General features: G+C 32.9%; 1 protein-coding gene across 1 annotated transcript; it reads left to right on the top strand.

The window, feature by feature from the left end:
- Positions 1-2733: 2733 nt before the first annotated feature.
- On the top strand, positions 2734-4277 carry htr1ab (5-hydroxytryptamine (serotonin) receptor 1A b). The gene has a single exon (XM_056446511.1). It carries the CDS (start codon positions 2815-2817, stop codon positions 4054-4056), a length of 1242 nt encoding a protein of 413 aa, XP_056302486.1. The 5' UTR covers positions 2734-2814; the 3' UTR covers positions 4057-4277.
- The last annotated feature ends 9589 nt before the right edge of the window (positions 4278-13866 follow it).

Below are 13866 nucleotides of genomic sequence, written 5' to 3'. Positions count from 1 at the left end.
ACTGCAGACACTAAATGCTAAAAATGAAATGTAAAAATGTAAGTTCACATATCCTGCCGTACAGGTGCAGTTTGCTGTCAGAATGCAGTTGTTTTGCTTGTTGATGATTATCCCAGGCCTAGTATAGCTCCGTCTTCTTACCTTGTCTTTGGCTAGGCCAAAACCTCGGTTTTTAGCACTACAAAGTTTTGAATCTTGGTAATCATGGAACATTATTTCTTGCACATGTCCACGCAGAACAAACTTGTTGGCATCCAAAAATGTGTAGGCCTTTAACTTCTCTTATGTAAAAATCACTTTCAACGAGATGTATATTTGGGACTGGATGCTTGGCCATTTTGCCTTATCCAATGCTATCGCAAATGGACCTGTCAGACGAACGCTGCTCACAATCCATTAATTTTGGTGACAAGCTGTTATAATACGTTGAAAGCATTGTGTAACACAATATATATAATATTAATCAATATAACTTATCTCTAATACAACAACAAACTCTGTACCGCATCAGATGTTATTCCCTCACTGTAAAAGCTAGCGCTCCCGTTTTTTTTCTGCAAACCTTGCTGCGTGCACATCCTGAATGTTTATCAACTGATAATTAGTCTATTGATTTGAACTCATTGTCGTGTGTTTATTTTTTAATCTTAAAAATAAACTGTAACCATTGACTGCCAAAATAAAAATCACAAAAGGACCACACATTCAATAGAAAATCTTCTTTAGTGTTTACTAAAGATGACCTGATCTTGGATGACCCGAGGGGGTGTAATTAACAGGAAATGTGTATTTTTGGGTGAAATGTCCCTTTAATAAAATAGTTATAAATAATAAAAATTATTTTAATAAAACAAAACTATAACAATACAAGATACTTAGCAGGTTGATATCCATTTCATACTGCTTTAAGACCTTTTTTGACAAGCAGAATTGATAAGATTTTCCTGTTTGTGTGTCATTTAGCTGAAGGCATATGTTACACTGATACTACCAGTCCAAATGTTTTTGTTTCATGTTTTTTTTAAAGAAAATTATTCTGTTCATCAAGGCGGCATTTATTACATGTGAAAAATGTATTACAATTTTAAATAACTGCCTTTCTTATTGTATGTAGTTGCAATTAAATTATTACTCCAGTCATTATTGTTTATTACTATTACCATTAATAATGATAATAATAATAGGCAACGCAGTGGCGCATTAGGTAGTGCTGTAGCCTCACCACAAGAAGGTCGCTGGTTTGAGCCTCGGCTGGGTCAGTTGGTGTTTCTGTGTGGAGTTTTGCATATTTCTCCCTGCGTTCGCGTGGGTTTTCTCCAGTTTCCCTCACAGTCCAAAGACATGTGGTACAGGTTAATTGGGAGGGCTAAATTGTCCATAGTGTATGAGTGAGTGAGTGTATGGATGTTTCCCAGAGATGGGTTGCGGCTGAAAGGGCATCTGCTGCGTAAAACATGTGTTGGTTAAGTTGACGGTTCATTCCGCTGTGGCGACCCTGGATTAATAAAGAAACTAAACCGAAAAGAAAAGAATGAATAATAATAATAATAATAAGTAATAATAATAATAATAATAATAATAATAACAATTATAATAATAATAATAATTATTATTATTATTATTTTTAATAATAATAATATTAGAGTGATTTCTGAAGCATCATGTGACTGAAGACTGAAGTAATGAAGCTGAAAATTCATCTTTAAAATCACTAGAATAATTATTAAATAAATTCTAAACTAAAATCAAACAAAAATTGCTCAGGGGAAGCTTAAATAATGTGTGGGTGCTCTTTGGGTAAGGGATTCATCAGAATAAACAGCAAAATCAGTCCAAGGCACTCGAAAAATGTGGAATAAATATTAAAAAGCCTTTATTGACATGGCTAATCCTTAAAAACCTACGAGTTTTGGCAAAGAACTGCCTTCATCAGGGTTAGCCATGTGAAATAAAGGCTTTAAATATTTTTTTTTCCACATTTTTCGAGTGCTTTGGACTGATTTCAAACTACCTTTGAACAATTTTACAATTTACTGTATATTTGATTAAATAAATGCAGCTTTGCTAAGCAGGATAAGCTTATTCTAAAAAACATTTAAAATCATACTGACCCCAAACTTTTGACCGGAGTGTATCTGAGAACACAGCTAAAAGAGTAACATTGTAAAAGAACACACTGTAAGGCCCACACCAGCCACCCAACCTTTGTTTTGGCTTTCTTTTGAAGGGGTCCAAAGCTTCAATCATGGGTTCAACCCCAACAATTCTCACCCTTGAAGTGGGGCTTGTATGCGCTCTAAGTGGGGGGGTTGATGTATGTGAGGTGTTTTGGTCCAAACGTTGAGTTTTCTCAGAAGCAGACGCGCTACAGCAGGTGGCAGCAGCAGCAATGCAATTTTCAGCTCGACGGGTGTCGCCACAGCGGTCCAGAGCCTGTCGAACATAGGCTACTATCCGAAAAAAAAGTTTATTTCTGAAGAAATCTGTGAAATCATTCAAAAATTCAAGGATATAAATAAGTTTTCAGACAAACTATGTAAGCCACCACCTAATGGAAAACTTGCTTAGTTTGATTTTACAACCCAGTGATGAAGATGGATGGACCTTACTAGAAGTTAAGGCGCATGCCGAGCCCACCCGATACACCTGCGTAGGTACCTGACGTCTGGAGCACTTCTCATATAAATGCAGCTGCGTCGTCACAAGTCGTCAGTAACAATGTTGATGGTTGGCATCGCCTCCAAGTATACGAGCTCCTCTGAATGGAGTAGTGCTGTTTGCTGAAGCTTTTGCGAATTTCATGTTCTGCACGACATGGAAGAAAACAACGACACGTCCTTCTTATTCCAGAACGACAGTGATTTAGATCACCAAACCGACAATGTGACTTTACACGTGAAGGTCCCGCTGAGTTATCAGATTTCCACATCTTTGCTGATCGGCGCACTGATTTTATGTTCCATATTTGGAAACGCGTGTGTTGTGGCGGCTATCGCGTTGGAAAGATCTCTGCAAAATGTTGCCAACTACCTGATCGGATCTCTCGCCGTGACGGACCTGATGGTGTCGGTGCTCGTGTTGCCGATGGCTGCTCTTTACCAAGTTTTAGACAAGTGGACACTTGGACAGGTAACTTGTGATATTTTTATTTCTTTAGACATTTTATGTTGCACATCTTCCATTCTGCACCTGTGCGCTATAGCTTTGGATAGATACTGGGCGATCACCGACCCTATAGACTACATGAAGAAAAGGACATTAAAACGCGCAGCTCTGCTGATCACCGTCACCTGGTTTGTCGGCTTTTCGATATCAATTCCACCCATGCTGATCATGAAGTCTCAACCCAAGAGTAGAGCTGAAGACATGGCCAACCCTGAAGCTTGCATGATCAGCCACGACCCCTGGTACACCATTTATTCCACCTTTTGCGCATTTTACATCCCTCTGATTCTCATGTTGGTCTTGTATGGACGCATATTCAAAGCTGCAAGATTTCGCATTCGCAAAACTGTTCGCAAACCTGAGAAAAAGAGGGTCAAGTGTTTGACTGTGTCGCCTGCACTTTTCAAGCGTGCCAACGGAGAGTTGAGCAAAAACTGGAAAAGCGCAGTCGAACCCAAGCCCGCCGCGTGCGTAAACGGTGCGATCAAGCACGCGGAGGACGGCGAGTCTTTGGAGATCATCGAGGTTCACAGCAACTCCAAAAACAACCTGCCTTTGCCCAACACACCAAACTCTGTCCCTCTGTTCGAGAACAAACACGAGAAAAACACTGAGGCGAAGAGGAAGCTCGCCTTGGCACGCGAGCGCAAGACAGTGAAGACTCTAGGCATTATAATGGGCACTTTCATTCTATGTTGGCTGCCATTCTTCATCAAAGCGCTTGTGATGCCTTTTTGTCCATCTTGTGTAATGCCTTTGTGGCTCCAAGACGTCATTAACTGGCTCGGCTATTCAAACTCGCTTTTGAATCCCATAATTTACGCATACTTTAATAAAGACTTCCAGAGCGCGTTCAAGAAAATCATCAAATGCCATTTTTGCAGGCCGTGAACGCACGGTATTTTCAGCTCTAACTGTCAGAAACACAGCACTGATTGCTCAGAAGAAATAGTGGTGTATTTTAACAGCACTGAAAACGTCCTCTTTAGTACCGTTATAAGTATGATTTTACATATCAGATGTATATGCTATAACACCAGGTTACATAATGTGTACTGAAAATGTTTATTTCATGTCTATGACAAACACAGATCATGTCCATGATGTGGAAATAAAAAATCCCATTATGTTTACCATGCGTTCCTGCTTTTTGTTAATTAATGATATTGATATTGATATATCTATATCTATCTATATCTCTCTCTCTCTCTATATATATATATATATATATATATATATATATATATATATATATATAATATATTATATATATTTGAGGATATACAATAAAAGAAAAACAGCTGAACTGAGTAAGTTTAAAAAAAATAATGTCTTGATTAATAGATTTTAAAAATAAAACCATTTTATAAACCTTTAATGTACAACAACTGTATAAATATATTGATCATGCATAAATGATAACGTATTTTTTCTTTTATACATTTAACAGATTAGGTATTTCAATAATAAAATCACCGAATGCTCACATTCAGTAAGTGCTTTATCAATATTTGATACTCTACGGCTGCTGCCTTCTTCCCCTCAAGAGGCAGATATACATTTATCAATGTGTCATTTTCCAGTCCATCATTTAAATGCGTCTTCATATTTTCCTTTTTGCAAGCACTTTAAAACCCATTAATCCTGACTCGCGCCTTCATCCCCTGTGTAAATCCTGCATCAAACAATGGACAAAAGACCAACGGGAGGCCAAAGATCCTCTCTTAACAACCCCTTCAAAAGAATGTTTTTTTGCAACAAGATTGCTACAATGCGCATATCTCTTTATAGAAATCTCAAGGCTTTTTACATGATCAGGAATGTGACAGTGCAAATTGTTCCAGTGAATTACATTACAGAGTCCCCAGCTCTCCATGTTTATGTCAACTGATGAAATTCTTGTTGAACAAAATCGGTCTGTTTTACTGAAAATGAAAGCCAATAAACAGTCAGATATGCACCCTTTGGATTTATGCCACTTCCAAGTGTGCACAGTAACAGATCCAGTGGAAAATAGCAAAGTCATTTCGTTAATTTATTCCATAAGCATACAATGAACACAAATTATTCAATGGATGTAGAAATTTTATTATGGTAACTTGTAGCAAACTATTTACAGTTGAAGTCAGAATTTATTAGCCCCCTTTAAATATAAGCCCCCCTCCCCTGTTTTTTTACCCAAATTGTTAACGGAAGACGATTTTTTTCATCACATTTCTAAATATAATCGTTTATATATAATCTATACTATAATATATAATATATATAATAGTAACTCATTTCTAATAATTTATCATTTTAAATCATTTCTGATTTATTTTATCTTTACCATGATGAAAGTAATAATATTTACTAGATATTTTTCAAGACACTTCTATACAGCTTAAAGTGACATTTAAAGGCTTAACTAGGTTCAATAGGTAAACTAGGCAGGTTAGGGTAATTAGGCAAGTTATTGTATAATAATGATTTGTTCTGAAGACTCTCGAAAAATATAGCTTAAGGGGGCTAATAATTTTGACCTTAAAACGTTTTTTAAAAAATTAAAAACTGCTTGTATTCTAGCCCTAACAAAACAAATAAGACTTTTCCAAGAAGAAAAAAATATTATCAGACATACTTTGAAATTTCCTTGCTCTGTTAAACATCATTTGGGAAATATTTAAAAAAGAAAAAAAAAATTCAAAGGGGGTCTAATAATTCTGATTTCAATATGGGGCTGAATTTAAACAAACAAATTAAATTAGTACTTGTTCAACTCAATTTGTTTGTTTAAATTTAGCCCATATAATTTTTTTCCAACCACTTATCCTAAAAAAAAATAGTAAATATAATGAATAATTTTTTTCAGTGTAATAGTATCTGTTTTCATGCTACTAGTAATTTTTGGTTACGATTTATTTTAAGGTGTCCTTTTTACACCTGTTCTCTGGTAATTACAATAATTAATGCATAATTACATGTAACTAACCTTAAACTAAACCCATTCTAACCCTCAATCTAATTAATTAATTACATCATGTGGTTAATGAATAGTTACACTGTAAAAAGGACACCTTAAAATAAAGTGTGACCCATTTTTTCTAGGTAGAATTAAAAAAAAATCTCTTATTCTTTAGTTATTACATTGTACGGCATAATTTTTTAAGTTGAATCAAATGAACCTTATGAGTCATTCTAACATAAATCTTATTAAAATGACTTAAAAAATACATAACCTAAACTTAAAACATATATAAATATACATAACTTAAACATAAAACATATATAAATATTTAAATATACATAACTTAAACTTAAACATATAAAAATTTACATAACTTAAACATAAAACATATATAAATATACATAAACTAAACATAAAATATATATAGCTATATAAATTTACATAACTTAAACTTAAACATATATAAATATACATAATTTAAACATAAAACATGAAAATATACATAACTTAAACATAAATCATATATAACTATATAAATATACATAACTTAAACTTAAACATATATAAATATATAAATATACATAACCTAAACTTATATAAATATATAAATATACATATATTAAACTTAAACATTTGTTAATATATAAATACATAATTTAAACATAAAACATATATAAATATATGTAACTTAAACATATATAACTTTATAAATATACATAACTTAAACTTCAACAAATGTTAATATATAAATACATAACTTAAACTTAAACATATATAAATATATAAATATACATAACTTAAACTTCAACATATGTTAATATATAAATACATAACTTAAACTTAAACATATATAAATATATAAATATACATAACTTAAACTTAAACATATGTTAATATATGAATATAACTTAAACTTAAAGCATAAATATATAAATATACATTACTTAAATATATACAACTTTAAAAATTAGGTTGAAACATCATTAAATTAGTTTAATAAATCATTTATGTCATCATGACTTATTGATCATATTGTTTACGATGTAGGGCCTACGTATTTATTAGATACTAGTATTTATTCAATAGACACTAGTTATCTATTAAGCAGACATCTACAGTATCTATTAAGCAGATACTAGTGCATATTTATTACTTATTTGATAAGTGACCCACAATTTTGCCATGACTTCAGGAATTTGTCATTGAGATACTCAATTCAGTTTTTGACAAGTATTCATTTGTGTGTGACCTAGTACATTTTTTAATATACGTACAGTTATTCTATAGATACTTATTTTTAAAATGATAGTTAACTAGCTTTCATTAAATACTCTTATTAGAACACTGTAAAAAAATATGATCAATTAGTCCTGACAGCATGTTTTAGGTCATTGTAACTTATTCAACTAAGTTAATCATGTTCTAACTTAATTTTATAAGTTACGCAAGCTGTTTAAGTCAGTTTAACATAATATAAGTTTAATGGACTTATAAGGTTATTTTGATTCAGCTTAAAAATTGTACAGATTTTTTTTTCAGTGTAGAAACACTAATATTTATTAGTACTAAAATGTTACTTGTAAGACTTTTTATTGAATTATTTTATTAATATACTTTGTATATATTATTAATAATACTTTGGCTGCAGGCTAGTCATATCGAAAGACATTTAAAAATGCAGATCTGACTATATGAATTGTTACAATAATAAATAAGTTCTAATACTGTAAAGAAAAAGTTCTAGCATCTGCTAAATAGCAGTCAATAAGTATAGTATAGTATAGTATAGTATAGTATAGTATAGTATAGTATTAGCAATTGCTAATTATTAATAATTGAAGAGTTTAGATGTAAAAACTTCTAAATGCCATCTGAAATTTTGCGCTAAAATTAGCATTTTTATCAGGCTCCTGTGTGTATTTTCAGTAATATAATTTTTATGGCAAAAAATCTATGGAAAGTCCTTTTCCTGGTCTTTAAGTGAAATATGTCAACATAAACAAGGGAGGCTGAGAAAAATATTCCTTTTTGATGGAAATTTCAGATGACGCTTAGAGGTTTTTGCATCTAAACTCTTCAATTTTTAATGAATCCTTACTATTTAAACATTTACATGTTACTTTTGTAATTATTAGCATTCAAAAATTAATAGAAGCACATCAAGCAAAAAGTTCTAGCATCTGCTGAATAGTAGTAAATAAGTATAGTATCTAATTAATAATTAATAATAATTGAAGAGTTTATTTTATGAGCATTTTTATCAGGTTCCTGTGTGTATTTTCAGTAATATCACTGTCACTTTAAAGTGAAATATCTCAACATAAATAAAGGAGGCTGAGAAAGATATTCATTTTCGATGAAATTTTTAGATGGCACTAGTTTTTTTTCAAATTTTTGACGAACGCTTACTATTTAAACATTCACATGTTACTTTTGCAATTATTAGCATTCAAAAATTAATAGAAGCACATCAAGCACAGAAAAATTCATAGTGTAAACAAAATATGTACCAGTCACAGCTTCCATACAAACTACAGTCAAAACTGAAAGGCTGAAATATCCTAATGTTAGATTACAATAGAAGTCAATGGCAAAAACAACAACAATTGCTAGAAACAGTATTATTTATTAGTTACTTTTAAAACAAGTACTAGTATTGAATTAATTAGCACTAAGTAAGTAAAAACGTATTTATATAGCACCTTTCACAGAAAAAAAAGTAATCACAAAGTGCTTTACAATAAAGGAAAACATGAAAACAGGCTACAGTCCAAGTACAAATAACACCAAATAGCTTATAATACTTTTAAATAATATCTAAAGGGGGACGGCATGGTGGCTCAGTGGTTTTCACTGTCACCTGACAGCAAGAAGGTCGCTGATTCGAGTCCCGGCAGGGCCAGTTGGCATTTCTGTGTGGAGTTTGCATGTTCTCCCTGTCTTCTGGGTGCTCCAGTTTCCCACACAGTCCAAAGACATGTGCTATAGGTGAACTGAATAGGCTAAATTGGCTGTATTGTATGTGTGTGAATGAGTGTGTATGGGTGTTTGCCAGTAATGGTTTATGGCTGGAAGGGCATCTGCTGCATAAAACATATGCTGGAATAGTTGGCAGTTCATTCCACTGTGGCAACTCATGATAAAAAAGGGACTAAGCCGAAGGAAAATGAATGAATGAATAGTATCTATGTAATGACAAGTGTCTGTTTAATATTTACCAGTTTAACTAACCAGTACTAATATCTCCGTTGATGTCTTTTTCCTCCAGTACTAATATAAATAACAAAAAAAAAATATAGTAATTCAATATTATGAATAAGTACTACATAACTGGCAAGATAGTACTTAAAAATCAAGTAACTATTAGCATGAAAACACTACTATTATAAATTGAGTTTTAAAACAGCTTGCTATAATTGTTTGCCATAGCTCTGGTGTCTGAATCTGTAAAAGCCACTCCAGAGAGCAGACGCAGTGGTGCTGGTCACCATAGAGACTCTCAGATGTTTCAAACTCTGGGTCTGAGGTGCAATTATCTGATCAAAGGCCTGGGACAATAGAGCAGACCCACGTGCACACCCACAGCTGGCATCATTTACCCACCTGAGGATCCACAGTTATTTATTACAGTGAGAAACCTCCAGAACCCCGCAGAGACACCACTGCTGATCGCACAACAAACACCCGGGAGCTCCGTAATTGTCTATTTTGGGTCACAACTGCGCCACGGTAGCTTGTAAGCTTAGAGGAAATGTACAGAATAGACAGTTTCAGATCGGAAAGCAAATTCGCAGCCAAAATAGAGCCTGTCAGATAGTCCACAGTGCAATCCCTTTACACAGACTGTGATAATGCGTTTTTACTGTTACCATATTACAGCTGTTTTATACATTTACTTTTTTTATATACTTTGGCATTAGCTTTTCCTCATTTGGAAGGTCATAACTCTAAATAAAAATGAAGGTTCCTAAAAGAAAACTACACTGAAAAAAAGGATGTCTGCAAAATTGTTGCAAACAATTCATATGTGTTGAATTTAAACTAACAAATTAAATTTAGTAATGTTCAACTTAATTTGTTTGTTTAAATTCACCCAAAATAAATTGTTTACAACCACTTAACTTAAAAAAGTACATCCAATGAATCATCTTAGAATCATTTTCTTCAGTGTATTTTGGGTTCATTTAAACACTTCTCATTTTAATAATCTTAAAGTGATACACTCAAAATAAATTTGCTGCTTGTTCAAACTACTTATTTAAAATGAGCTGAATCAGCACAATTCTTCATTTGATTTGATTTGATTTGATTTATTTATTTTCGAACAAAGTATCATACATAAAATATCATTAACAAAAGAAAACAGGAAATACCCTGTTGAAATACAGGGTCGAAAATTTCAACTTAATTGTTTTATGTTCAGTCTACTTAAATTTGTAAAAACATTTAAGTTACAGTAACCTAATTAATTTGTGTTGGGACCAAATGACAAAATTGTTGCATTTTTTACCACCCAAAAATGAAAATACTGTCATCAATTGTTCACCCTTAACTTGTTTCAAACAATTTGAGCTCCTTTCTTCTGTTGAATACAAAAGAAGATATTATGAAGAATGCTGGTAACTTGTAACCATTGACTTCCATAGTGTTGGTTTTCCTATTATGGAGGTCAATGGTTACAGGTTCCACTGTAAAAAAAACTTTCATTCATCCAATTAAAAAAAAAAAATTAGGGCAATGGTTTACATCTAAATTTTATCACTTGACCCAATGAAAAATAAACAATTTGCCTTATATTTTCAATCTCCATGAGAATAAATTAATATAACCTGGTACAAAGAATATTGTCTTGTTGAAGAAAGTCAATTAATGTACCTTTTTTCTTTGTATTTTTGTTCTAAACAAAAAGATAAAGGGCGTCACGGTGGCGCAGTGTGTAGCACGTTCGCCTCACAGCAAGAAGGTTGCTGGTTCAATCCTCGGCTGGGTCAGTAGGCATCTCTGTGTGAAGTTTGCATGTTTTCCCTGTGTTTGCGTGGGTGTCCTCCTGGTGCTCCCGTTTCCCCCACAAGTCTAAAGACACGCGGTACAAGTGAATTGGGTAGACTAAATTGTCCGTAGTGTATGGGTGTGCATGAATGTGATGGGTTGCAGTGATGGGTTGCAGCTGGAAGGGCATACGCTGCGTAAAACATATGCTGGATAAGTTGGCAGTTCATTCCGCTGTGGCGACCCCAGATAAATAAAGGAACTAAGCTGTAAATGAATGAATGAATGAACAAAAAGATATAGCTTTGATCAAAACAAAAATTTCAATTAAATGTTCATTCATCCAATTTAAAATAATTCGGGTAATGGTTTCACATCTAAATTTGATCACTTGAGTCAATGGAAAATACATCATTTGCCTTAATATTTTTTATAAGTCCATGAAAGTACAAAGCATATTGCGTTTCTGTTTAATATGCATGTACTGGCCTGTGTGAATAACCTTAAAATTTTACATTGGTCAAAATATTTCTTAGTTGAGCTCTTTGAAGTTGAGCTTCATTTATATTTAACTATGTTTTTTGAACTTAAAATATATTACTTGAAAAATTAAACATAATAAATAATAATTAACAAAAAAGATCCATTTTTAATTGAATAAAGTACTGCTCGAAAGATTTTTTTCAGTGTTTCAGCTTTCTTCAAAATATCTTTTTTTGTGTTCAACAGAAGAAAGAAACTCATAAAAGTTGAACGAAAAAATTGACTTAAATGTTCTTGATGGACAAACAAAAAATTCCTGATTACAAAAACCCTGGAAAGGCTACAGTTTTATTAGAAAACTAAAGACCAAAACTTGGTATCCAATGAATATACTGAATAGATCAATAACTCAATATGATCAATGAATCCAGAATATGTCTAGTGTTAGCATTTTTTCTGAATTCTACACTTTGGATAAAGTCTTTAAATTAAGATGAGCTCAAGATTAAAGATTAAAGATTGCTAAAGGTTACAAAAAGTTTATGACAATAAAATAAACAGTAATATTGTTATTTTTGTCAAAGTACTTAGCATACTATTTTATGTTTCCAAAAATTTGTGTTTATTTACAAATGTGCAATATGTATGTTGTTACAGTTTTATAAATAATGAAACGAGATTAGAGTTTAAAATAAAAAAAATTACAAAAAGAAATATACTTATTTTTTAAAATTCTAATTTATTATCATTCATCATTTAACCCCCCCTAAGTAATCTGTTAAAACTTGTTTTAAATGAAAAACTATAGCCTACAGAGAAATAACAAACTGGCCAGCTCATTTTCTCAGTCAGAATTTATCCATTTAAATAATAATTCATTATTACATTGGTCTTAAAGCTTTCTTCTATCAGTTATTTTCACAATTTATGATTGCATACTGTCAAAAATCGGACAAATGAGCTTATATAGGAACCGACTTTGTCAGTATGAGGGTGGATCTTTCGAAAACCATACCTGAAGTTTCATATTAAAGCTTTCTTACTATGCTGCCAGATTTCAGAATTTAAATACAAAATACTTTTTTAATATTACAAATAATAACATTAAATGATTTGTGGGGGATCATGTGACACTGAAGACTGCAGTAATGATGCAGACAATGCAGCATTTCTCAATGTTTCTACTAAGAGTAATCAGAGGCAGATGCACCGTCAAAAGAAGAGATTCTGGATAGTCTGATATAATCCAGACAGCTGAACACTGATTCTCCAGAGGTCGTCTCTTCACAGCGGGCAAGATACAAAGGTTTAAACTCAAGACCACAGCTCACCCTTTCAACAACAACAACAAACAAAAACAAACAAAAAAAAAACTTCTTGTGCACAGTGCCAACAATTGTCAAACAGACTTCGAATAAACCAACAAACACACACAGTAGGTCTGCTGTTCACAATCAAAGCTTGAGTATGTGTCAACGAAAGCTCTCCCAGAGGTGGCAGGTGCCGCTATTCCAGCTTCAGTTAAAGCACATATGAAAGGTAATATTTCCAAACCACTTCATTCAAAATCACCACTGAGGTAAAAGAAAAGTGTCCCCATGCTATGGAAAACAACAGCCTTTTTTCCTGCCAGGCTGTATTCATGAAAATTGCGATTTATTGCTCTTTGTTATTTTAGTTTTGGGCTTTTGCCATTTTTAATGAAAGAGGCAGCTGAGAGCAGGCAGGAAATGAAAGAGAAAGAAAGTGCAGATGATGCTGAACCAAAGCCTTGTCTCATGCGTATGAGCCACAGTAGACTTAGTCAGAGTAGAATTTATTTATTTTTTGACAGATGAAATGAGTACAATGCATTCAGTGGTTTGTAGTTGTATGTCGTTTATAGTCGGAAGCATCCAAGACTAAGACCCAGTTCCATTTCTGTTTTATCCCACTATGCCTACAGCTTGCCATTGTCCTTTGAAATAGAGTGTGAATGGGTAGGGATGAAAATATTCCCCTAAGAAATGGGACACCAAAGCACCCACACATCATTAAGCCTTCGCTAGCTCATACGCCATTCAAGATGTCATCTGCGGTAGTCATTTCAGAAGTTGCAAACATAGTAACTTCTAACAGATCACTCCGCAAAGTTGTTTTCCTGTGCTGTCTATTTACACAATGCTCATATATATATGAAGATAACCACAAGAAAACAAGATTACCATGGTAATTATATGGTATATTATATTCTTCAGCAGGATTGCGCTCCGTCACATACTTCAGCCTCCACATTAAAGTTC

The sequence above is a fragment of the Danio aesculapii genome, chromosome 21, assembly GCF_903798145.1.
Source record: "Danio aesculapii chromosome 21, fDanAes4.1, whole genome shotgun sequence".
NCBI classification, from domain to species: Eukaryota; Metazoa; Chordata; class Actinopteri; order Cypriniformes; family Danionidae; genus Danio; species Danio aesculapii.
This window is presented reverse-complemented; position numbering and strand designations above follow the sequence as displayed.

Bases quoted from the DNA above. Each gene is read 5' to 3' on its own strand.
- htr1ab (XM_056446511.1), top strand. From the start codon at position 2,815: ATGGAAGAAAACAACGACACGTCCTTCTTATTCCAGAACGACAGTGAT.